Source organism: Cibotium barometz, chromosome 55 (genome assembly GCF_041138505.1).
Source record: "Cibotium barometz isolate CiBa-2024 chromosome 55, ASM4113850v1, whole genome shotgun sequence".
NCBI classification, from domain to species: Eukaryota; Viridiplantae; Streptophyta; class Polypodiopsida; order Cyatheales; family Cibotiaceae; genus Cibotium; species Cibotium barometz.
The window spans coordinates 15,911,714-15,938,466 of NC_141100.1; the positions used below are offsets into that span (position 1 = coordinate 15,911,714).

Consider the following 26,753-nt stretch of genomic DNA (forward strand, 5'->3'; position numbering starts at 1 on the left):
TCTGATCAGCCTCTGTACCTGGATGATGCAAGAGCTCGAGAAAATCCAACAAGACGTGATATACCACATAGTCGCTAAAAGCACCTGATTTGTCACCACCACCCTCCCAGCCAAGGATAGCCGAGCTGTACTCTAATATAAAAGCTTCTTCCGAATGCTCAGAAGAAGCGGGGCGATCTGCTGCTCAAGTGACAAATCAAGTCCAATCTGGTATCCCACATACCGCACTGCTGTGCCAGGAGGAATCCATCTAAAACCTGGGTCTGGGCTCCATGCCGGAGCGGGAGCGCTACTGATCCAAAAAGCCACTGTCTTGCGCCAATTGATCAATGCTCCCGAAGCCACACCAAAAACCTTTAGCGACTGCTCTGTCCTCTTTTACTTGGCCTCCTGGCCATGTAAAAACAATCCCGTGTCATCAGCAAACTCCGAATCGAGCAGGTCCTCTCCCCGGACTGGAAGCTGGAGTCCTCTCAAACCAACCTCCTCTGCTGTCAGATACATGCTCATAGCCTCTACAAAGAAAAGAAAAAAGAATGGGGCGAGAGAGCATCCCTGACGGACTGATGTGGTCAACTCAAAACTCGGCCCCCATCCTCCTGCCATCAACACCTGGCTACGAGCTGTGGAATATAGAGCCGCCACTCCTCGAATCTAGTCTGGCTCAACCCAGCCGAAGCATAGTGCCCTCTAGAAAACCCCAATCAACTCTATCGTATGCCTTCTCAAAATCGAGAAGCATAACGACCAAGTCCTCACCGAGAAATCTAGCTCGGGCCGTCGCCTCCAAGAAGGTGAAAATGTTGTCAAGGATACTGCGCTCCTTGACGAATCCTGTCTGGGTAGCATGAATCAAATCCCCAAGGAAGGGCTGGATCCTCAAACTCAAGGCCTTTGCTGGGACCTTGTAGACAGTATTGAGGATCGTAATAGGCCTCCAATGCCGAATATCATCTGACACTCCCTCCCCCTTAGGGATAAGAAAGATCAAGCCCTCTGAAAAACTCTGTGGCATCACCCCAGTGTCAAACACATACTGAAAACCCCTGCGAAGGCCTGGCCCCAAAAGGTCCCAATAGCGCATAAAAAAGGCAGGCGTCAATCCGTCCTCCCCCATGGCAACTATGACGCGGAAGGACCCTCAAAGCCTCAACAAGATCATCCTCTGAAAGGGGCTCACCCAAAACTGTGCGCATACGATCTGTGACCCTCCTCTACACATGGGCCCACACAGTCTGTCTGCAAGCATCACGTGCCTCCGTGGCTGGCTCCGCTGAAAGCAGGTCTCTATAGCACTCAGTGGCAATAGCTCTAATCTCCCCGGGCTCAGTGGCTAACGATCCGTCCTGCCTCCTGAGCTGGCGTACTCCTGCTTGAGCATGTCCGGTGATCTCAAAAAACTCCCCAGTCACTCTATCACCAAGCTGCGTCCACTGAGAGGCCTGGCGATGATAGTAGAACTCGTGTCTTTGCTCCTCTGCCTCTCTAACCTCCTGGCGTGCCTGGCTCAGCTGGGACGCCACCCACTCACATGTAGGCTGCTGCTCCTGAAGACGCTAGAGCGAAGCAAGGCTACGTCTCAAGCGACACTCCCGCTCTCGTGTCTCTCCCATCCGTGTCAAGGCTGTAACGTGCATAATGTATATACTAATTATTTAAATTAATACATCATTAATCTTTTTTTTTATTTTAATAGTTTTATTATCAATACGAGAATAGGGCAGGTTGAATTGAAGTGACCCTAAGGAAACCGAGAGAGGATGGATACTCAATGGGCCTAGCCTAGTTTGAATCAATGTAGAGGTGGCCAAAGAACAAAGTGAGGTGGATACTCCTCACATCGGTAAGGACGACAACCACCTTCATGTCCCTGCCATGCATACACAAGCTTCAGTTCATTGCATGAATTGCACACAATAACCCCATCAATGCTTCATTTCATTGCAAGAATTGCTCGTTGTTGATATTCATAAGTAGCTTCAGTAGCACCTTCTTACTCTCCGCATGTGAATTGGCACATGGATACTAGGCATATGACATGTTAAAAGATATAGCAGTTTCTCTCCAGAGCTTATCAATATATTCACTAACAAGATGTGTGCCCTTATCGCCCACAATCTTGAGCATCATCCGACGTGAAAAAAAGATGTTTTTGTAAAAGGAAGTTGGTTGCAATATTAACCTTTTTCTCTCTTGTTGCTCTTGCTTGAGCTCATTTCGTTGCTTAATTAGTGGACACCCAAATGTACTTCCAATTGCTCAAGCGTGCTATTAAGGTGATGGAACCAACAAAGATAACGTGGTCAACTGATTGGACAAGGATAGGACCATTAAAGTCCTAGCCACGTTTGAAGAGTCCCTCGAAAGAATGCAAAGGAGTAAATTTAGTAAGTGGGCTTAAATTGTCTTTGTATGCACTACGTAACATGCTCCTTACAATCCTAAAAAGGATCACCACCACTCAACTTTACTGAATTTTTTAGCAGTGATGTGCCTCGGGCATTGTCCACCACAAAGGCCTTCATGTGCATCCTCTAATAGCAATTGCTCCTGAAGTGGTCGGTTGGATCAATCTAGACCAATCGTAAGATGGCTATGTTTTGGTTGTAGTCGAAGGAGGTATTCTTTGAAGATCTTTGGAAGTTCTTACACGTTTTTAAAAAAAACCCAAGCAATGGATCATACCATGAGTCGCACCCCATCCAATGACATACTTAGATACTTATCAATGAGGCGACTGGTGTGCAACTGCAAGTGCGAGTGCATGTTCACGCAAGATGTCCATGTGAAGTATGAAGCCCTTAGTGGATGTGGTACATGGTTTGTGTGAGTTGATGGTGCGCCCTTGTGTCTACTCTCTTCACGGCATGTTCTCATGTCTGCATTCTACAACTCTTTCAAGTTTCCTTGACATACGTTCATTGTTCTTGGTCATTATATGAGCAGAGCGTTGCAAGGATTGACTATAAAATAAAATGCTATTGGCATCATTGAGAACCTATCGTTCTTGCACCTTTCAAGGGAATCCAAGCAATAGGTCATACCATGGACCAAACAAGCACAATCTATTTGTTCGACAACTATACAAACTACATGATGACATTTTTTAAGATGGAACAAAACATCTTTATTGAAACTCTGCAAAGATCATTTTCTCACGGTCCTGGCGTAAGTAAAATGTTCAAATAGAGCATGTCCTATTCTCAGTGGGGCACATAGAATAAGACAAAATCCCATCTCTTCAAAGGAAATTATTGCTTTCAATTCTTTTAGGTTGAGGGAGTATATTCACCAAAACATGCATGCTTACTACACCTAACAATAGTGACTATTCTGTTGAGATCTATGATTACCATGTCTACCCCACATATACGGAGCCTGGTTTTACCCCTCTCAATCAAGAAAGCTTCAAGGGAAATGAGAGGATTCAATCAAAGACGGCATTCATGGAGAATGAGGATGCTGGATACATTGATGAGAGGTGATTGACGAACAAAGGACACATTGGCGGTTTTGACATAACTTGTTTAATAGTTTTTCTTTCTTATTAGTACATGTTTGACCGTATTCATAATATTGATTTATTATTGTGTACTCCTTTTCTTGAATCCCAGTCACGTAAATAAGATGACAGATTTTTGTCAATTTAAAATTCCTTATGCCTTTTGAAACACCTCTGCTAGTTTATCATTCACAATTAGAGGTTAAAGAGCTCACTAACTACAAACATGTTTTTCACCTACAAGCATTAGGATTCAAAACCCCACCAACAGAGCTTTGATCGACATTAGAAGTTAGCATCCTTGAACCTCTGCTATATATGCACCAAGCAACCATATGTTTCAACCTGGCCTACTCTATGCACCCTATTCTAAATCCGCACGTAAAAACATTTTCCATCGAGCATTATTAAGAAACATTTGAAAGTATGCCTGAATTCTGAGCAAGACTAGATCACTGCTTTTCTTCAGCTAGTTGATACTGTTGACTGAAAACCTTGAAAGCTGTTGTGGAATGGACGAGATGACTGGACCGTACCTCTGCATAGAAAAACAGATCCGAACTCATTCCAAAATCATTACCCTGATTCATCCCAGACCTCACATAGTATTATTAAATAAGTCAAATCAAGACAATGACTAACACACCACATCTTCCGAGAAAGCACAAAAGCTACCAACAGAAAGCCTAAAACCTTGCAAAAGGCCCGAAGATTCCACACATAAGTGCCACAAAGCTCGCAATAAGGCTGAGAATGGGCAGCAACACAACCGGATGAAGAACAGTTTCTTTCTTCTGCAAAATACGGTTTCTATTGAGTATTAAACCATAAGAGAACATGCAAAGGCACCATTGTTTCCGACCCGCCAGGTTTGAGCCATAGCCACTAGCTTCTTCAGTTTCCTACTCATTGCAGAGCCTCACTCTCCGCAGGTACTGGATGTGAGAGAGGTCTGGCAGCGTACTCGTGAGGTGCTCCCACCGGCACCCCCGAGTTTCTTGATGACACCCTTCTCTTCCAAGGAGATTGCAGAGGCTTTGCAAGCGGGCAAGTGCCCAGGTGAGGATGGGCTTCCGGTTCCCCTATTTCTTCATCACTGGGGCTCATGGAGGGTGGCTTCCAAGCAGCCTTCAATGAGATCATGATTTCCACATCTATGCCAGAGAGGCTGGCAGAGGGCTTGGTTCACTTGAGATCCCCAATGAGGGAGGCGACAGGTTGGAGATTCACCAGTGAAAACCTATCACCCTCTTGGAGATGGCCTACAAAATCCTAGCCAAAAAATCATCCACCGTCAACTGCAGCCCCACCTCCCAGATCTGATCCATGGCACACAGACAGGTTACATCTAGGATATGAGCATCTTGGATAACTTCTTCACCTTCTGGGCGGTGACCACCACCACGGCCCGTTTCCGCCAGCAAGACTTGGGGGTTCTCCTGCTGCATTTCGAGAAAGCATATGACAGGGTGGATTGGGGCTTTCGCGAGGGGACTGCAGGATGGCCTTCCTCGTCACCTGGGTCCGAGGTGTCTCCACCCTCTACTCGGCCTCTCACGATCATATCCAAGGTGCTCGGGGTGATAGCGGGAACTACCACGCCACCCACCAAGTCCAACAGGAACATATAGACACACATCATACACACCTTCCGTGGCCAGTGGGAGAAGCTTCGAGGTGGCTCTAAGCGTATGCAGAAGTGCTGACATGTTTTTCTGCAAATTTGGAGCGGCGGTCCTTTCCTCAAGGTAAGACACAGTGAGGTTCCTTGGCATTACAGGCCACCTATTTGGCTGTTCCCCCCTCCCCCCCGTTGTATGAGATAGCCTTCCTCCAAGAGTGGCCAGCCAGTGAGGAAGAGCACCTCTGTCCCCTGCTGTTTTTCTTGTCTCCCATGATTGAGACTGGGTCATGTACTTAGCCGATTCAGCTGCATTTTTTATAACTAACTAATAGATCTTTTCTTGGGAAAAAAAAAGTGAACATACTAAGTCAAGAATCAACCAAGGGCTTCTCAGGAATGTGGCAATGCCAAATGATCCCACTAGTGCAGAAAGAAAAGAAAATCATATCAATGTCTTACAAATGACCACAAGGTTCTATGAGACTAAGGTAATACATCACCAATGTAACTATCATGTACATTAGCAAGTAAACAAGTTCTTTTTATTAAAGCCAATGGGTGGGTAGCCTAGCGGTGTGGTATTGTGACCGAGAAGGGGAAGGTCCTGACTTCAAATCTTTGCGGGCTCCCAAGAGGCATTCAGGCCGTTTGCGGCCATAAATGTACCACCTTCGGGCAGGAGACCAAGCCACGTTCAGGTGGGCACTCAAGTTGCTACTACAGAAGGATCTAATCAAGGGAAGAAAAAAAAACGAGTTCAAAAAAAAGTTTAACAACCAAGTGACTACTTCAGGATAGAGGCTGAAATCCACACATCTTGTACTCGCCTATCTAAGATTGTCTAGTACAGGGCCTCAGATGTCGGATGTTTGATTTATCTCACTCTGATGACACAGCTTCTTATACTCGGCTGTTTGAGATTGTCTAGTACAGGGCCTCGGATGCCAGAGTCTGATTTATGTCACTCTGATGACAACACCTTCGTCGACTCTGAACCCTGGACGTTGGGCTACGGGAGGGCGACGCGAGTGGAGGGGGGGGGGTCGGGGGACCTATAAATTTAGGGCAAACTGCAGGAAATCAAAATTTAGGGGCAAACTTTAGGAGGGAACCATAAAGTTTTGGCAAATTTGGAAAGAACCCACCAACTCGAGGGTAAAATTGAAGGAAATCAGTGTGAGCGCAACCACGAGCTAGAGCTCCCCCTGTTCGTCACACCCACCCCACCCCCCCCCGGCACCCCATTCGCTTGTGCACAGCCTGCCGTCACCATTGCTTTAGCCCTCCCGCCCTTTGTGCGCGCCCCCCCCCCCCCCCCCTTTCCAAGCTGCTGACTCCCACCTTCCCCCCTTCGCCGCCTACCTGCCTCCCGCCTTCCTCTCCTTCAGCATGATGGAACACCCCCCCCCCTTCTTTCGCCGCTGCTGACTCCCACCTTCCCCCCTTCGCCGCCTACCTGCCTCCAGCCTTCCTCTCCTTCAGCATGATGGAAACCCCCCCACCCCCCGCCCCAAAAAAAAAAACCGCCACTTTGGTTCTTGCTCGGATGGCCAAGATTCCATTCCTTCGTATCTACATAACCTCGCAGAAGTCAATTCCTCGTGCCATATCGCTTCCTTGCCTCCGCCATAGTTGTCATGGTACGAAAATACGATATGGGAATTTTTCGTACGATATGAAATTTTGGGTTAACGTACGATAAAATACAGTATTTTTTTTTAACACTTACAAACTATGGAGCTTCAAGCTTGAATGTGAGAAAAGGTTGGGGGGGGGGGGGGAGGGGAGGGGGAGGAGAGGGGAGTCTACAGTGCTCGAGGAACCAGAACATGGAGATGTCTCTCTCCTAGTTGGATCTCCCAGTTGTCTCTAAAAAAGAGCCTGCATATAAATTTAGGGCAAACTACAGGAAAGCAAAGTTTTGGGGCAAACTTTAGGAGGGAACCATAAAGTTTTAGCAAATTTGGAAAGAACCCACCAACTCTAGGGTAAAATTGAAGGAAATCAGTGTGAGCGCAACCACGAGCTAGAGCTCCCCCTGTTCGTCACACCCACCCCCCCCCCCCCCCCGGCACCCCATTCGCTTGTACACAGCCTGCCGTCACCATTGCTTTAGCCCTCCCGCCCTTTGTGCGCACCCCCCCCCCTTCCGCCGCTGCTGACTCCCACCTTCCCCCCTTCGCCGCCTACCTGCCTCCCGCATTCCTCTCCTTCAGCATGATGAACACCCCCCCCCCCCCCCCCCCCCTTCTTTCGCCGCTGCTGACTCCCACCTTCCCCCCTTCGCCACCTACCTGCCTCCAGCCTTCCTCTCCTTCAGCATGATGGAAACCCCCCCACCCCCCGCCCCCAAAAAAAAGCCGCCACTTCGGTTCTTGCTCGGACGGCCAAGATTCCATTCCTTCATATCTACATAACCTCGCAGAAGTCAATTCCTCGTGCCATATCGCTTCCTTGCCTCCGCCATAGTTGTCACGGTACGAATATACGATACGGGAATTTTTGGTACGATATGAAATTTTGGGATAACATACGATAAAATACGGTTTTTTGTTTACCACTTACAAACTATGGAGCTTCAAGCTTGAATGTGAGGAAAGGTTGGGGGGGGGGGGGGGGGGGGGAAGAGAGTCTACAGTGCTCGAGGAACCAGAACATGGAGATGTCTCTCTCCTAGTTGGATCTCCCAATTTTCTCCAAAAAAGAGCCTGCATGGGTAATGTGATACCAAAAGTCTCCCAATGTAGCGTTTATGACTAAGGGACCGTCCTTGCACAAATACGGGCAATGCATCTAGGGTGATAGGTTTAGGGACTCCTCTATAGATCAAATAGGCCCTGTCCAAATCTCCTCCCTCATACATAACTTGAGGATCTGACTGTCTAGCCTACCTATACCAGGGATCTCCAAGTGATGTAGCAAGATTCTCTCATCCTACCAATCAAGTGTACACTACCAGTCTACCTTGCCAGATTTTTTAGGTATATTGAGTGGACACGAGTTGCAAAGTATTGTGGGCATTTGGGATCTTCGTTGAGCACGATTTATATTTTTTTTGAGCATTTGGAATTTTTTTCTCAAGTTTTTTTTTTGGGGGGGATGGGAGGGGGGGAGGGGAGGGGGACTCGTACCGTACGAAACTGTACGATATTGTACGGTGCCTATCATACGAACCGTACAGTACGAATAGGTTCGTACCGGTACGAGAAACAACCATGGCCTCCGCAGAGATCCCATTTTGCAAAGAGTTGAGGACTCCGGCCTCCTAGGCCAATGTTTTTCATCTCCCGATAGATGGGACACCTTGTTGGAGCTTGTCCTCGCTGTCACGCCCAAAATGTTGCTCCCCCACCCCGGGTTCCCAGTTCAGATCCTCGAAAAGGAGGAGGGAGGGATACTGGCTCCCAAACATCAAAGCACCAGGACCCGACCTCGGTCGATCGTGGTGCAAGAGAGTGTCAGACTGCTAGCCCAAGGTGAATCCACCGGCAGACTTCCAGAGCAGAGCAACGCCGCCACGCGCGCCACACTGGCGAGATACGGTCTTGTCAGAGAACCGTCCCGAGCATTTACCTCGGCACCCCCCCCCCCCCGGAAACCTGCCTCCATGCCCCCGCTGTCTCGAGACCGTTGCCTCGTCGAGACCCCTCTCCAGGCATCCAAATTCCCGAGAGCCTTTGACGCCCCTCCCCCTCCCCCTCCCCCCCCCCCTCTTTTGCTCCGGCTTTTCCCCCCTACAGCTCCCTCTGCTCCGACATCATCGGAATCTCCAGACCCCCCCTCTTTCCGGAGCACTCTAGCTGCACCTGATCCGGAGTAGTGGCAGTAGGCTAGTTCAATCCGTCGTTTTATCCCTGGCTTCACAGAGCTAGTAGAGATGACCATCGCTGCCTCTCCTGGTGCAAGCTCGCCAGCAATATGTCCAAGGTGTGGCCATCCCCAAGAGTCCGAGTGTCATTGTCTTTGAGATTGCCCGAAGGCTCAACAGGTTTGGTAGCGGATCCTCTGCATCTTTTCTATAGACCGGGTCCCCTCCCGCACTGTTATGTGGGGCATTGTTGCTTGAGCCACTCAGGCCAAGGCCGTCTAGCATATGAGGAGAAGGGTGGGGGACTATCTCTTCAATCTCTCACCTTCGTATTTCTGCGATGCTAGTCCCTGCTCCATCTACTAGTCACTGGACTCTAGGTTCTTGCCAAAGATGGGAGATTTGCAACAATATTGCCGCATGACATATCTGGAGAGATCGATGCAGCGAAGCCATCGAAGGCACCCTCACTCCGCCAACGGAGTCCATCTGGAGCATCAGGCTCGATATCATTCATACCCTCCATGGACAGTGGGGGAAGCTTTAGGGTGGTTCAAATCCCATGCGGAAGCGTCACGAAGCCTTCCTGAGGATTTGGCATCCGGTCCCTTTCTCACTAACAATGGTGGTGAGCCTGCTTGGCACTATAGACCACCTGAGTGTTTGTTTCCCCTTCCCCTCATTGTATGAGATAGCCTTCTCCTCCTAGAGCAGCCAGAAGTGCATCCTCCCCCCTCATTCTGTCTCTTGAATCTCGCTCCACATGTGGAGACGAGTTTGTACTTAGGCATTGACGCTGTATTTTTTTGGTAGCTAATAGAAGGATCTTTTTCCCACGCGCATATTGAAAGAAATTCAGGCAAACAATTTGGGGACGTCCCTTAAAATGAAATCATAAATCTTAACATTGGAGTTATTTAGTAACGGCACTTTACTAGCATTCACTTTAAAATGTTAAATTATTGCTGCTTTTTGACCCACACGTTTCGTAGGCCGTTTCGCATTCTTGAAGAAGAAATATCCCACTTCGAGCAATTCAAAAACCGTTGCGTTTCACACTGGTCTACTCACGGTTTCCCCCACACTTAGTCCTCTAATGTTATAACTCCTATCCACAAAACCAGAAACCCCATGAATCATGGTGAGCTAGCCAAATTTTACTCATGCTCACTAGAGCTCAAGATTATTATGTTCTTTGTTACAATAGCTCCCATATGATGGGCACCTCCTCTATTATTTTGTCCTTCAAGGCCTTCCGTGGACAATTTCTTTCTCTCTACTTCAGAGAAATTGTTCTCATACTTAATCTGCCAACTCTATGATAAAATTGAAGGAAATTTGGGCAAATAAACAATTTGGGGATGTCACTTAAAATGAAAATCATAAATCTGAAAATTGGAGTTTTTTAGGAGTGGCACTTTACTAGCATTCACTTAAAAATGTAAAATTATTTTGAGTTACCGCTCTAAAATTCTGCCCCACCTTTTGTAGGCCCTTTCACATTCTCGACAAAGAAATGTTTTCATTTCGAGCGTTTCAAAAACCGTTTCGTTTCACACTTGTCCACTCAGGGTTTCCCTCACACTTAGTCCTCTAATATCATAACTCCTATCCACAAAACCCGGCACCCAACCATCATTGTGAGCTAGCCAAATTTTACCAGCCCATCGAATTCTTTTGTTTCACCACATGCTCACTAGAGCTCAAGATTATTCCGTTCTTTTTTACAACAGCTCGCACATGATAGGCAATTCCTACATTATTTTGTCCTTCAAGGCCTTTCATGCACAACTTCTTTCTCTCCCCTAGTCTATTCCATAAAAGATAATGTGCTCGTACGTAATCATATCCCCCCCCCACCCTAGGCGGCCACTTTTTCTTTCCCAATTTGGTCAAGGGGTCCTTTTTTTGGCAACAGCACATGGTATGTGTATACAACTCAAAAGCCAATATCAAGGTTTTCCTCAAAAATATATATATACCTAGATGAATCCAGGAACATGCCCAAATTCACCTTATAAGAAAGTACAATTTATAACCTCATGGTAGTCATCCACAAGACAATAAACCATAACTCCATCATGCATAGTATGGACTAGATACTACGACATCCCCACTAATGTCATCAGTGCCCAATAGTGGGTGTAGAACTTGGTATCAATATATGCTCCCACGCACACACCCCCCACGTACACACACGCACACACATAAGAGCATACATTCATACAAAGGTCTGCATATTGAGTTTTTGTCAGAGCTCCGGAGATGCAGGGCAGACTCAGCCATAATGAAGCCTATAGAAAGAATTATTACAACAAAAAAGGTATTTCATAGGGCATATGCACCACTAAAGATAGAAAGAATTAACACAATATCCTCAAAAAAATGCATAACACATGCATGCAAAAAATTGAAAATTAAATATAAACCAAAGATCTAACAAGCTTTGCAACCCACCTGGACATTGTCATATAATTCAAACAAAGGAACCGCCAACAACTTGTAGTTCTTTGGTACGGCAAAGTGCTGTCGTTCTGCCAAATGGACCACAAACATTTTTTTGCATTCCTACAATTCAGATTGAGCAACATGTGGGATGAGCAATCCAAGCTTCTTGTAAACCACTTAAGCCAAAAAGATAAAGGAAAAGGAAAGAAGCCGCCACACATCATGATCATCTCTTGGTGGTCACTTCCTAAATGATGCATCAGACACCTTGTCTACCTTTGGTTTTGTGATATGAGGAGGACAATAAGGGTACATTAGTGTCTCAAAATTAGGTCTCCACCAAACCGCAACACACTCTCCGATCTGCACAGATCAAATTGATTAGAAAATCAGTGTTTTCTAGTATCAATTTATATCTTACGCTAAAACTGAAAACTCATGGACTATCAGATGTAAATTTTCTCTCTTCTAGTATAGGCTGTTTTGGATCTGTCCTTAGATACTTAGTTCATGCCCACAGTACATATGGAAGAATAATCACATCGAAACGCCATCACACCATGATGTCACATCCATGGCATGCCATGTCACTTGGTACATCTATCAGCAGATTTCAACCTCTTCCTTGCCATGGCACACTGTTTAGAGAGATTTGGCATTTCTTGTGAGCATTCACAGCAATGGAGGCTTCACTCTTAAATCCTCTTGAGTAGGGCCACTATGTTTCAGTTTTTCATGTGCAAAAAGATCTTTGCTTGTGAGTGTTGTGTTGTAGACACCATAGTTTCACTTTGCTCAAACACAATGCATAAGCCAGCAGCATGACGACAGAGAGGATACAGCAGCATAAACCAGCAGCTATCTACCCCCTATGATGCTAGGTGCATGGATGAAGACAAGGCCAACCGAGGGAATCGTCTCCTCTATTGTGTCTCCAAGACGTACCCTCAATATGTACATGACAAGCTGAAATGAGGCCTCTATGTGTCACAGTTGGGCCGCAAACTCTGCTAATGAGACGAGCCAGTAACTTGGGGAGCTCAATTGGAAGTTAAGCACAAGCTTTCTTGGTGATGTGTAATGTTCAAGTTTTGAATCAACTTTTAAACTCTATATTGCTTTATTTAGAGCTCCTTCGTCCCATCCACACGTGGTTGTAGCTACTTTGTGGGTGATTTCAGCAGGCATACTTTATTTTCTTTCCAGAAAGTCGCATGCTTTTCATGTACAGTTTTAAATTATGTTTGAGATGCAAATTGGGAGATACATAAAGGTATTAAGGACTGATCAGGGAGATGAGTACACCTCAAATGCAGTTTATGAGTTTTACAAGAAGCATGGCGTTCACATACAAGTGGCATGCCCACATACCCATCAGCAAAATGGGGTGGTACAAAGGAAAAACAGGACATTGGCAGAACATGCAAGATGTATGCTGAATGAGAAGAAGTTACCTCATCCATAATAAGCACAAGCAATCAATACTTCTTGTTATCTCATGAACAGAATGCCTACACAAGCTATTTATGGTAAGACACCTTATGAAGCTTTGCATAGAGAAAACGTGTTATTTCACATTTGAGGATATTTGGATACCCAACTTATGCACACACAGCAGATGATGATAGAAGAAATCTTGATATCATCCTATTCATAAGCATTTTATGGTTAGTAGAGATGTAGCGTTTGATGAAGGTCTTTAGGACATTTCAGTCCTGACCTCTTCACCTCATAAGCATTTTATGGTTAGTAGAGATGTAGTGTTTGATGAAGGTGTTTGGGACATTTCAGTCCTGACCTCTTCAACTCCAAATCAGCCCACTACTCTTGATCCAAACCAGCCTTTTGTTGATCAAAATCAGCAAACACTTCAACCTAGAAATCACAAACATCACCCCACACACCTACCAGGTTGACATATCAGAGAGTTCGTATGCATCATCAACAAGTTGAAGAAACTAACTATGCATTGATGACTAATATGTTGCAGGTACATGAGCCATTTTTCTATGAGGATGCATGTGATAATCCTCAATGGCAAACAGCCTATGGATGATGAAATGGCAATTTTACAAAGGAATGGGACACAGGATTTCACTCCCTTGCCAATTGGTAAGAAACCAATAAGCTGCAAGTGGCTTTACAAAGTGACATACAATGCTGATGGTTCAATTGATAGGAATAAGGGTAGATTAGTAGCCTGTGGCTTTAGTCAAAAATGGAATGTGCATCAAATGGATGTTAGAAATGCTTGATGAGGACATCTACATGGAGCCGCCACAAGGTTATGTTATGCAGGGAAAAAAGCATTTGGTATGCAAGCTCAAGAAGAGTCTCTATGGACTCAAGGCAAGCACCTAGAAGCTTGTATGAAAAAATAGAAAGGTACTTCTTCACATTTGCAGAAAAGCTTAAAGCTAACTTGCATGCTAAGTTTGATATAAAGGATCTTGGCATACTTCACTACTGTTTGGGAATTTAAGTTTACAGGTCTTAAAACACTACTTTCATTTGCCAAGAGAAGTATCTTCATAGTGTTTTGCAAATTCAACATTGTTGATTGTAAGCCAGTTAAGATTCCAATGGATGCAAACACCAAGCTTCTCAAGTGTGAGAAGAAGCCAGCAGTGAATGCAACACAATATCAGGTTTGGTTGGTTCACTTATCTACCTAATCCAAAGGATGCCCATTGGAGTGCAGCAAAGCGGGTACTTAGATACCTCAATGGAACAAGGGACTTTGGTCTCACATACGGTGGAAAATTGATGAACTTACATGGATTCTCAAATTCTGATTTTGCAGGTTATCCCAAGAGGAGTTGTCACCATTTGGTCCCTTCAACTGTCATGACCAGTGTTTCACACACCGAGCGGAACCAAGTCGTGAACAAGGATTTTTCCACATAAGAAGCTAAAGCATTTTACTGGCATGGTTTGGCCTGAAAGATGGCCATACAACATAAGCAACATGGGATTTTATTCATCAAAGTGACTTAGAATATTTATAAGTCGGTGTGTTCACATATCATTGATGATGGGCTGGACATATTATTATTTTGGGCTTGGATAGGTGGACAAAAGGAGGCGCCTACTTGTAACTTGGCCAACAAGCTTGCGAAAAGCACAAAAGTTGATATTTTGCGTTGAAACTTGGGAGTACAAGCCAAGAAAAGCATAAAGTTGATATTTTTGGCTAAGTTCAACTATTTTGGGCAAAAAGGAAAAGCACTTCAATTATAGAGCAACTCGACTTTATAAATGCAGGGATTTGGGGTTGTTTTACCCATGCACATCCTTCTGGAGTCTTCTCTCTGCTGACCAACTACAGTTCACTCTCTCTCCTCTCTCTTGCACTGGCCGTACAACAAATTCGGGGCTGTTTTAGCAAGCCAACTTGCTCTATGTCTTCTACGAGGATGGCCGACTTGCTCCATATCCTCTACTCGACTAGTCGACTCCCACCAGGACAACCACATGGCTGGTCGTTTTCTCCCAGAGCCTGACAAGGTTGGTTGACTCTCTTCTGGGGGCAGATTTTCGGCTGTTTTCCGGGGCAAATTTGAGAGCTCTTTTGGGGCTGACTTATGGCTCCGTTTCGGGCTGCTTTGGCACGGAATTCAGGGCTGTTTGGGCTCCGCACCGGGCTGTTTTATGGACTGTTTATGAACTGGTTTATGGGACAGTTTTTGAGACAGGTTTTGGATGGCCTTTGGTGCTGTGTTTTGTCTTGGCTCTGGATAGATATCCGGGCAAGAGATGTGCTAATGATTTGTGGAAAATCCGGTGCTGTTTGCACCCGCACCTTGGTATCTTGTAAAAGCTCCTATGTGAATAAAGTTCCTACGCGGGGCCGGCCGTTCCAGCTCAATGCGGTGTTATTATATTATATATTGTTCTTCCGCTGTGTGTTCATGCTCTGTGTCTGGTATTTGGAAGTGTTGGTCTATTATTGTTCCGGGTCACACTCCCCCCCTCGCGTGACATTGGTATCAGAGCAAAGGCTTTCTCGGAAGCAAGAGGCTTTCTTCCAACAATGAGAAAGAGAAAAGATCAGAAGTGGGGACTACAATGACCAATAGTTTTATGGACGTTGTCATGAAGCATGTGGAGTACACAGCTTGGTCTAAGGATTTATGGATTCACAAATTTTATCCTCAAAGTATGGAGTTGGTTTTATGTGCCCGAGTTCAGCACTCCTTCCATATGGATTATGGTGGATTATAAATCAAGCTATTGGAGCTATCTCTCAAGATATCTTATGTGTATGCTGACGAGATATTTCTTTTGGCTTCATGACGAACATGGCAAAGAAAAGCTAAGTATACTTTGAATTTTACCAAGTTGACGCTTTTTGCCAATATTTGGAATTCTGAACATGTTGAACTCCCTTGCTAACGCAACTGGAGAATGTTTCTCATGTCTATCTTGAGATGTGTTTCAGGATTTAAAAAAAAATCTAAAAGCGTTTTCCTTGGAAACCATTCTGATTCTGGAAAAGGCTTCTCTATGGTTTTGATGAATAGTTTATGGTTTTGGTCTTGTGCAGTGGAGGCTTCTAGCAATATGGGATGCTAGAATTGTCGCCTATACAAGAATCTCATATGGGGGGTATTCTAGTAGTATGGGACACTAAAATATGTAGCATATGCGGTTACAAAGCTATGAATATTAGGTTAGGGTTGCACAAAAACAGAGAGACACATAGAGAAAACACAGTAGCAAGCACACTCAAGAGAGGGAGATTGTGATTGATGCTCAAGCCAAAGAAGATGAGATACAATGTGTGGGGCAAGAGAGTTGACTCCACAATATCAAAATACAAATAAATGTGACGTCCTTTCACACCTAATATCCAAGGGGAAAAACCCAAAGGAAGAAAAGTGCCCTTGGTTAGCCCATGTTCACATGCGGGACTACTCATAGCATGTGTGGCATAACTCATAGCATATATGCCAATAAATCCCCCCTGTAGTGGCAATGTAAACCTATACAAGGTCTAAGCAGATCACTCACTGTAGGAGAGTAAGCCTAAAGCTTTGCGGAACGCTTCAAACTTCTCTCAAGGCAACGCCTTCATGAACAGATCTACAACATTGTCCTGTGTAGAGCAGTAAGATAATGAGATCTCCCCTGCATGAATCCTCTCCCTGACATAGTGATAATGAATTTCTATGTGCTTAGTGTATGCATAAAACACTGGGTTTCGTGCCACGGCTATAGCACTCTGACTGTCAGTGAGTATGGAGGTGGGTGTCTGCTGACACTCACGAAGATCAGTCATCAATCTCCTCAGTCATACACAATCTACTGTGGCTGTAAAGGCTGCCCTGTACTCAACCTCACAAGTAGATGTGGCAACAGTGGGCTGCTTTTTACTCAGCCATGATATGCATGAATACCCCAAAAAGAAACAATTCCCACTGGTGGATTGCCGTGTATAATAGTCAGAATCACTGTAAGCATGTAACTGCAAGCTGCACCCCTGGGATATACCAACGCAAGATCCAAAAAGCCCTGAAGATAGCGGAAGATCCGCTTCACTGCTTTCCAATGCGTTGTACCTAGGCTGTGCATAGATTCGCTACACTGGGAAAACCCAAGCTAAATATCCAAGCGTGTGTTGCATAAGTATATGAGACAGCCCACTACTTGGCTATAAACACTCATATCAAAAGGCTCTTCAACATCATACATGCTCAATTTCAGCCCTGGCTCCATTAGAGTAGAGATGGGCTTACAATTTTGGAAGCCAAATTTGTGCAACAGCTTTTGAATGCACTTTGATGTCACCATTTGGCCGCCCATTTGGTCCATCTTCATTTCTGGTGCAACTTCTATGGGACTGTCACTCGATAGAGCGGCCAGATTTGCGCCATGTTCACATGAGGTCAGGCGGGTGTCTCATGTGAAAGGGCCAGTTACTGTGTGTCACATGGACAGACAGTAGCCAATCTCATGCCACCCATGTGTGACCAAGATCGTGTCATATGGACGGGAGCCTGTATCGTGCCACACGTGTATGGCTAGGACGGTGTCTTGTCCATGGGACTGTCACTCCATGGAAGGATCCATGTTTGTACCACATCTTCCCTATGGGACTGTCACTCCATAGGAAGGCCAGGGTTTTCACATTCTGTCACGCCAGATTTATGCTCAACGAGAATGTCTTGTACAAGTTTCATGAAAGGGAGATTTTGTCCATTATATGTGCACGTGCATTCATCTTTGCATGTCTGAAACTGTGTTCGCGTGACTTGTTTTTGTGTATTTGCATGCTATGATGTGCCACTTACTAAGCGAGGACGCTTGCCAGTGAGCCGTGAAGCTTGCCCTGACCGTGCTCTCAAGTTTTGAGAGCCAATAAAGGTCATTGGGCTTGGGAATTTGGGAGCAAACCTTTCATTGGGGGTACCAAGTTTTCCTCCCTCCACGGTGAATCACCCTGCCAGGTGTTAGTACGGGCATGCCTATTGGTGCACGGTTCGAGAAGACCAATGTAGTGCGGGTGCCTAGCCCAGTGAAGGTGGGAGACTGCCTGTGACATGGTATTTGATGTTGTCCCATCTTATTCGATTAGAGATGGGTTTCTGATGATGCAAAATCGTATTTGTGTAGGTGCGTGAATTATGCCAAAAGGTTATGGAAGAGTGTCATGCTCCACCATATTTTGGTATTCTGGCTACTCCACAAGCTTTGGAAACATATTTCTTTTGGCCAGCTCTACGAAGGGATATTGAAGCTTATGTGCGAGAGTGCATAGTGTGTTAGAAAGTCAAGTTTGACAGACACAAGGCACTTGGTTTGCTTCAGCCCTTACCCATTCCACAGGAACCATGGGAAAGCATTGCTATGGATTTCATTATGGATTTGCCGGAATCGGCACATGGAAATGATGCTATATGGACTATTATAGATCGTTTTAGCAAACATGCACACTTTATTCCTGTGAGGAAAACAATCAAGCCAGATCTCACGAACAAAAGATGAAATCTTTGCAACAGATGAGTATGTCCGTGATTTGGATACTGCGTTTGCAGAGGTTCGGACAGCCATAGAAAGATCTCAAGCTAAGCAGAAAAAGACAGCTAACAAACACAGGCGAGAGGTGGTTTTCAAGGAAGGTGATTGGGTATTTACTAAAGTTTGAGAAAGCACGTCTTCGGGAGCGGCCAGGTAAGGAAGGCCGGTTCCCTACGCTTTCAAACAGGTATTATGGGCCATTCCAAATTTTGCAGAAAATAAATGAAGTGGCATATAGATTGGTATTGCCCGATCACTGGAAAATACACAATGCCTTTCATGTCAGTTTACTGAGGCCTTATGTGGGACCACCTCCTAGGGAACCAGTTTTGGAAGATCCACCAGAAGTGGATGAACCTGAGGAGGTATTGCAACGTGAGCAGATAGTTTTTCATAAAGAGCACAAGCATGCAGGTGGCAAGCTAGTGCGCAGGTATCTTGTGAAGTTTAAAAACTATTCGGCTATGGATGCAAAATGGATGGACAAGGATTATTTAGAAGATTATCCGAAACTTCTGAAGGCCTACTTGGAAGCTTTTCAATTGCAGTCAACTGCTTAGAAGCCGGAGGGAATGTCACAAAATTCCTTACAGCTTCTATTTTTCTACTGTTCATGTGTGGCATGTGGAGCCTGACATGATATACATGTATGACTGGTGTAGCCTGACATGGTGTGTCTGTGTGGCATATGGAACCTGACATGACAGTACATGTATAGCTGGTGTAGCCTAACATGATAGTACATGCGTGGCTTGTGGGGCCTGACATGGTGTACATGTATGGCCCATGGAGCCTGACATGATGAAATTCTCTGGGACTAGCTATCTTGGAGATCTTTTGTACTTATGTTCTGGGAAGGTTCCGGAAGGATCATGAGCCCTGGACATTTTATCGGATACAACTGAGCAGATGGGTGTTTCTTCCAATCTAGCTGCACTCGTGTGTACATGACTTTGATTTTATCTTTGGATGACTTGTCTTGTTTGCCTGGACAATGCCTGAGATTTCTACCTGTGTTCCATGGGGCCGGGGACGCTGTGGACGTGTATGTGCACACCTGTTTGGGACTGACAGGTGGTCTACATGTGTTTTGCAAGTGGTAAGTATTCCCAAAAACTCAATTTACACCTTTATGAGTTCACATGCTAATAATTATTGATGCAGGTTCACACTCATTTATAAGTGGCCGAACAACTTATAAGTGAGTACACATTGAGCACGACTTATTTAATACACGTGGCGGCCAAAAGCTGGGCACTGGACATTATTTGGGCCTCCTTCAAGTAGGCACCCCCTTCTAGACCTAAAAAGCACACGTGGGAGCTAAAACTGGCGGAGGAGCTCTAATCTGGAGTAAGAATCCAGTTTTATGTGAGGCGCCTGCTTTTCCGGGTGCATGAGAGCTGGTCGACTGCTTATACAGGCTGTTTACAGCCTTCTATCGCGACAAAAACCTAACAGGTGCATGGGAGGTGCTGGCCGACCCTTCTGCATGTTCTCCACTGCTCGTTGGCTGATTTACAGCTTGGACAAAGGCTGGACAGAGGATAAAAACAGAGAGCAAGAGCTGGTCGTGGGTATCTGGACAGTTTTCCTTCTGACCGGGGGCTTGCAGGCTTGTGTACAGCTGCTGGTCGATTTCTTCTAAGGCTACTGAGGGCTGGTTGACTGCTGAAAAGAGCCTTTGAGGGCTGGTCGACTTGCTCTATGAGCCAGACAGGAAGAAGACGATGATGTTGAGTTGTCCCAGGCTGATGTGGGAGTGCTATGGTCTAGACGTCCATAGTTGTCTTGCATGTGCTTGATGCCGGGAATGCTCACTTGTGCTGAGAATTATAAGCAAATTCAGTTTATGTTATGTTTTCTTGTTTTCATATTGAATTGGAAGAAACAGGTGGTCAGCCCATCTTCTGGCCCCTAGTGTGGTGTACTGTGCAGATTTGTCATCTTGTTTTATCTGGCATGCTTATGTGTATTTTCAGATTTCATGATTGATTAGATTTTCCGTGTTTAGTTGCCCTTCCGTTTACAATGCTCAGTTTCACAGTCACCACCACTCCACCCACACCCACACCCACACCTCTACCTCCCACTACACATTACATGACTACTCATTTCACCCACGATAGCGATCATATCTATTGCAATCACATCTACCACGGCCTCTTATCAATGGCTCCACCAACTACAACTCTTGACACTCACTTCTCAGGTCACAACACTTCTCCATTCATCTGCTTTTTCCAGCTTCCCTCATACATCTCTATCCACCGCCAAACCTCGGACCGGGACAATGCCCCATAATAGTTAGTATGATGAGGTCATTTCCGCTAAGATATATTACCTTTAGCTACAGGTTTCATAGTAGTGGTGCTCTACAAACTTAGAATCTGAAACTCTACCCTTAGCATCAGGTTATCCTCAAGTTGGATGGCATTAGACGTGACGTGCGCTGGATATGGGAACGCCGACCACCCACACCCATCACTGACCCACATATTTGGCACACATATGCCCACTCATTATATCACATTCCTGATCAACCCCCACTTCCACACCCACCAAAGCCTCGCCCCACTACATCTAGCTTTTTCACCACAAACATGGGTGGAGAAAACTACGAGGAGACTTCAGCATGGTTGCTCCCAGGATCACACAGGGATTAGAGGAGAGCACCTCTGAATGCCTCTGAAACCCTCGCCCCACTTATAGTGCACAAATTTAACAAAGCACTTTCCGAGGGCTTTCCACACACCTGGTCTCTTCATAATAATGCCCCTATCCATGGATCCCAACAACTACAGGACCATTATGATCGGCCATATCATGGCCAAGCTTTATGGATCAATTTTTGAGGCACAACTCAATGCCTTGGCAGAGAGGGAGGACTTCCGTGTACCAGGCCAGGACGGCTTCTGTCAGAACTTCTCTACATTAGATCATATCTTTACTCTTAGGAGCCTCATTGAGCAGGCTAAGGCAGATGGCAGACACCTTTATTGCTGCTTTGTGGATTTTTGCAAAGCCTTGGACACAGTGCCAGGTGACCGCTTGCTCTAGAGGTTGCAATTATTGGGGGTTCCATCGGATATGATCTGGGGGATCATTTCATTATATGAGCTGATACTGGGGAGAGTTAGATGCCCAGGGGGCTTTTCAGAGGAGATCACTAGCACCATTAGGGTGAAACAAGGATGCCCCCTATCTCTCACTCTCTTTGGTATCTATATTGATGAGATCTCAGCCTTTATTGACCAGGCAATCTCATTGCTATACTTCTCTATGCTGATGACATAGAGCTTATCTCAGATTCTCAGGTCAGACTACATCGTCATATGGATGCACTACAGGATTTTTGTACACAGCGGGGGCTCTCAGTTAACCTTGGGAAAACCAAGGTGATGGTCTTTCACACTTCCTGCAAAGTGATGAAGAATACAGTGATCACATACAGAGACAGTAGAGTGGAGCTGACTAGTTCTTATGTCCACGCACCAGGCCTCCTCGAGCGCCAGTGCCATTAGTCTCACTTCTAGGAATCCCGTGCAAAGGGGTGGCTCTTACACCTTGGTCACTCCAGTGATGATGTATGCAGTCCCCTTTTGAGCACCGGGATTATCCTCGGCAAACTGGCAGTGGATTGAGCGGCCTTTGATCCTCATGCTATCACGGATGATTCGCAACAAACCATCTGTCCCACTTCATATCATTCGAGAAGAGGATTTAGCCTTATTGGATCGACTCAATTTGAGTTCCAATTACTCGGTGGCAATGGCGGCTACGATTAGTTGGTGTAAGGTGTGACCAGGATACATTTGTAGTCCCGCTTTGTATACCGGTTACAATCCCGATTGAAACCTTCTCTTCCTTTCCGCCTCGGTGATATGCATAAATGGAGACACCTCGTCTCCGGCTTTAAAGTCACGAGACTTTGATGCATGAACCTGCATCTCAACATGTTTTCCCGCATGTACCATTGGGACAACCCCTGTGACTGGCATCATTTTAAGAGCAAAAGGTGATGCATTAGGCATAGATACACGTGCCCTGTAAGCATGAGGCATGGCTGGCCCCTCAACATGCATTGGTGCATTTTCACCCATAGCTTCTCCCTCACGAGCACACTCGAAGGCATGAGTGGCATGAGAGATACCCGGAATACCTGCACTAACAGAAAATTGCAGCCCATGTTGCATGTGTTGTGCATGCACATTTTCAACCGGTAATGGCATTTGACATACATTTTGACCACTGCCATAAACATTGCATCCTTCGCGGGCTACATAAGGTACTCCTACATGGCGTGAAGTCGCCGATGGTTCCTCTCCCATAGCATGGAGATTCATCCTCTTAGACATAAGTTCTTGTTCGGGCACCTGTGGGCATTCCAAGACATGTGGAATGGTTGCCTTTTCTACATAGGCATCCGAGCCAAGTATGCACATGCTACATCCCTCGGTTGCATGTGCAACTCTTGAGCAATCATTGCCATTGCATGAGAACTGTTTTGCTAAATTTCACTCATTGGGAGTGTAGGAGAGTGCACAGCACCTGGAAACACTCTTGGAAGTTGGAAAAACACCCTAGCAAGCTTGGATATGGAGTTGGGAAGAAGAAAGTGCAAAAAATTATAGCCAAAGATGCCTCATGAAGAAGGCGCCTACTTCTAGAGAGAGAGGGAAGAGTGAGGTGGTGAGTTGTCCACTCTAGGTGACAGGTAGGTGCTTTGTGGTGCAAGGCTAGAACGGACACATGGCTAGTTACTCCCTTTGTACAACGGGAATAAGATCTGGGCGGTTGGCATTGGGTTTTGTCCACCTCGAGACATCAGTGTGTGTGAACATCGAGCTGGTCATAATTTATAAGTGAGTTTTGGTCACCCAAAACCTAATGAAGTGTGTACACACTCACTTATAAATTAGTGCTAATTCCTAAGACTAGGTTTATAACCAATACTTACTACTAGGGTGAAAGCCAAAGGGAAGGAGACCACTAGGCATCAACAGGCTAAAATTAAGCTCAAAAACAGCTCACACATATGCAAAAGAGACGCAAGCAAAAAGCAACCAAATTGGGCATTTTAAAAAAATAACCTCATAAGTTTGGACAACACAATTTTTTGGGGAGGTTTCAGACGGTTTTATAAACGTTTCGCAAATTTTGTGAGGGCCAAACACGTTTTTTTGTTTCAATGTTCAATTGTCATGCGCTTTCACCAGCTTATGAATTTTCTTGGCAGGCTAGGGTTGGAAGGATTGCACCAAACTTTGCAAGCACAAGTAGGGCCAAGAGAATGCTTTTGCAAAGCTTCTTCATTTTTGGACTACCACATCCTATTGGCTAAACAAACAATAGTCCGAGTAGTTTTTTTTTTCCCCCATGAAAAGATCCTTTCATTAGTTATAAAAAGAAAAAAGCCCAATGGGCTACAAACCCTCTCCTGCTCATAAGGCAGAGCAGAGATCCAATCAAGGCAGCTAGGGAGACTCTCCCTAGGTGCAGAGAAGTACAAATAACTGAGAGGCTATATCATACAATAGGAGGGGGGAAAATCCAAACAGGTGGCCTGTAGTGCCAGCGGGGGTACCCGCGTGTAGAGTATAGAAAGGGCCGCTGCGCCAAGTGGTGTGGAAGGCCTCGCGTCGCAAGATCGCTCGATCCGAGTCGCCCCGGATGCGGTCATACTGGCCTCGCAGCGTGTGAATCAACTCCTGCCAGATAGCCCAAACAGTCTCTGCTGGTGGCTCCAGTCTCCCCTCAAAGGCCCTGAAACAACGGGCTCTCCAGGTGAACCATATGGTGAGGCTGCTGAGGAGCTCACATCGTAAATCCCTCTCCTGTGTCCAGCCGGCTGTCGAGAAATCCGGTGAAGGAACAAGGCGAGGCTAGCCCCCAATGAATCTGATGGCCTGGCTGGCCTGCTCCATCTCGTATCCCAGAGCTGGCCCTGACGAAGTCGACCAAGCAACGGCTCCCCACGTATACATTCCCTCTGGATAGAGGGGGGCCAAAATGCGCAAAATCCTCAGCCAAATCTGCTGCACCTGTGGACAATCCCATAGGCAATGTCACTGTGTCTCCAATGGGTGGCCGCATCGGACGCAGGCCGGCGGAAGGCCACTGTAGACAAGCCAAGACAAGCCAGGTGCCAACTGCAGACCCCCTGTGGGCAACCAGCCACCACTGGAAAGCCGAGATCCTGCGTGCCTGTCTGCTAGCCCAGAGCCTGGTCCAAAAATCCTCCAGGAACTCCTGTGAGAGTCCCTGTAGCCGCCAATGCTCCGATGCAGCTACCGTCCTCCTCGCAGTCAAAATATGCCTCCCCAACCGAAAAGTGTACTGGAAAAAGGTGATCTCTGTGGCCTCGGGGGACGCATAGGGATCATGCCACTCGTACTCGCCAGGGTCCCACTGGAGCCGGGCCAAGGGACGCACAGCATATACCCATATGCACCAACCAGAGTCCACATCTGCAGGGTCTGGATCAATATGCCACTTCCGAGAAGCGGCGGCCACTACCTGTATCCTCTGAAAGATGCACTCTGCAACCAAAGGCGACTCCACCTCCACTCTCTGAAGTCTGCCCTCATCCTGTATCTCATAGTAGAGGCATCTACCATCCTCAGTGCAAGCTCTGACAGCAATCAGGATCTCCAACTGTGTAAAGGCTCCCATCCACCGTGGGGCCGCTAGCTCAAAAGGCGTGAACCACTCCTCAGTGAGAGCCTCCTGAATGTCATCCCTCATAATAAGCCCCCCTCTGAAGTGACTCAACCTCTCCGCCTGGATCTCCTCCGGGAGACTGCAAAAGACCTGCCAATCTCCAAAACTGCGTGCTGGGCCTGCCGCCAATGGTCCCCAGGCTAGACGAGGCCGAGAACCCAACATATGACCCTGCTCTGTGCGTACCGCGGGGCTCCAAATGAGCAGCTGTCTGGCCCGCTCCTCCTCAGAGGTGGGAGGTCTCTGAGAAAGCCCCATCTCAGCAACTCCCAAGCTCGCAGGATACTCAAGGCAAATCTGTCCTCCCATCTCTGTGAAAATCCACCGTATCTCTGGTGCCCAAGTGCCCCCTACTGGGGGAGCTCTAGCCTGCAGCCGCTGAAAAAGAAGCTCCTTCCAAGGCTCATCGCCTGGAAGCAGTCCCCAAACAATAAGCTTCCCCAACAAGGCTCTACTCTGATCAGCTGGATCTATAATGCCCAAGCCCCCCTGGGCCAGCGAAAGAGTAATAACTGCCCAAGCAACCTTAGCCCGGGCCGGCTGACCATCCCGCCCCCAGACCAAAGAAAGTTCCTGATCAGCCTCTGTACCTGGCTGATGCAAGAGCTCGAGAAAATCCAACAAGTCGTGATATACCACATAGTCGCTAAAAGCACCTGATTTGTCACCACCACCCTCCCAGCCAAGGAAAGCCGAGCTGTACTCCAATATAAAAGCTTCTTCCGAATGCTCAGAAGAAGCGGGGCGATCTGCTGCTCAGGTGACAAATCAAGTCCAATCTGGCATCCCAGATACCGCACTGCTGTGCCAGGAGGAATCCACCTAAAACCCGGGTCTGGGCTCCATGCCGAAGCGGGGGCGCTACTCATCCCAAAAGCCACTGTCTTGCGCCAATTGATCAATGCTCCCGAAGCCACACCAAAAACCTGTAGAGATTGCTCTGCCCTCTGTAGATTGGCCTCCTGGCCATGCAAAAACAATCCCGTGTCATCAGCAAACTCAAAATCAAGCAAGTCCTCACCCCGGACTGGAAGCTGGAGTCCTCTCAAACCAACCTCCTCTGCTCTCAAATACATGCTCATAGCCTCTGCAAAGAAAAGAAAAAGGAACGGAGCGAGAGGGCATCACTAACGGACTAATCTGGTCAGCTCAAAACTCGACCCCCGTCCTCCTGCCATCAACACCTGGCTACGAGCTGTGGAATATAGAGCCGCCACCCCTCGAATCCAGTTTGGCTCAAAACCCAGGCGAAGCATAGTGCCCTCCAGAAAAACCCAGTCGACTCTATCGTATGCCTTCTCAAAATCGAGAAGCATAACGACCAACTCGCCGAGAAATCTAGCTCGGGCCGTCACCTCCCGAAAGGTGAAAATGTTGTCAAGGATACTGCGCTCCTTGACAAATCTTGTCTGGGTAGCATGAATCAAATCCCCAAGGAAGGGCTGGATTCTCAAACTCAAGGCCTTGGCTAGGACCTTGTAGACAGTATTGAGGATCGTAATAGGCCTCCACTGCCGAATATCATATGACACTCCCTCCCCCTTGGGGATAAGAAAGATCAAGCCCTCTGAAAAACTCTGTGGCATCACCCCAATGTCCAAAACATGTTGAAAACCCCTGCGGAGGCC

At 46.5% G+C, this 26,753-nt stretch overlaps 1 protein-coding gene across 1 annotated transcript in view; it reads right to left on the reverse strand.

Moving 5' to 3' along the window:
• Window positions 1-3,663: 3,663 nt before the first annotated feature.
• The window catches only part of LOC147607430 (Cleavage/polyadenylation specificity factor, 25kDa subunit), a 47,080-nt gene continuing 23,990 nt past the window's right edge, over window positions 3,664-26,753 (reverse strand). Inside the window, exons 5-7 of the mRNA XM_086790363.1 lie at window positions 11,659-11,745; window positions 11,392-11,502; window positions 3,664-4,040 (exon numbers count right to left, since the gene is read on the reverse strand). Coding sequence (XP_086646489.1) covers window positions 3,972-4,040; window positions 11,392-11,502; window positions 11,659-11,745 — 267 coding nt within the window. The 3' untranslated portion in view covers window positions 3,664-3,971. The remainder of the gene's footprint in view (window positions 4,041-11,391; window positions 11,503-11,658; window positions 11,746-26,753) is intronic.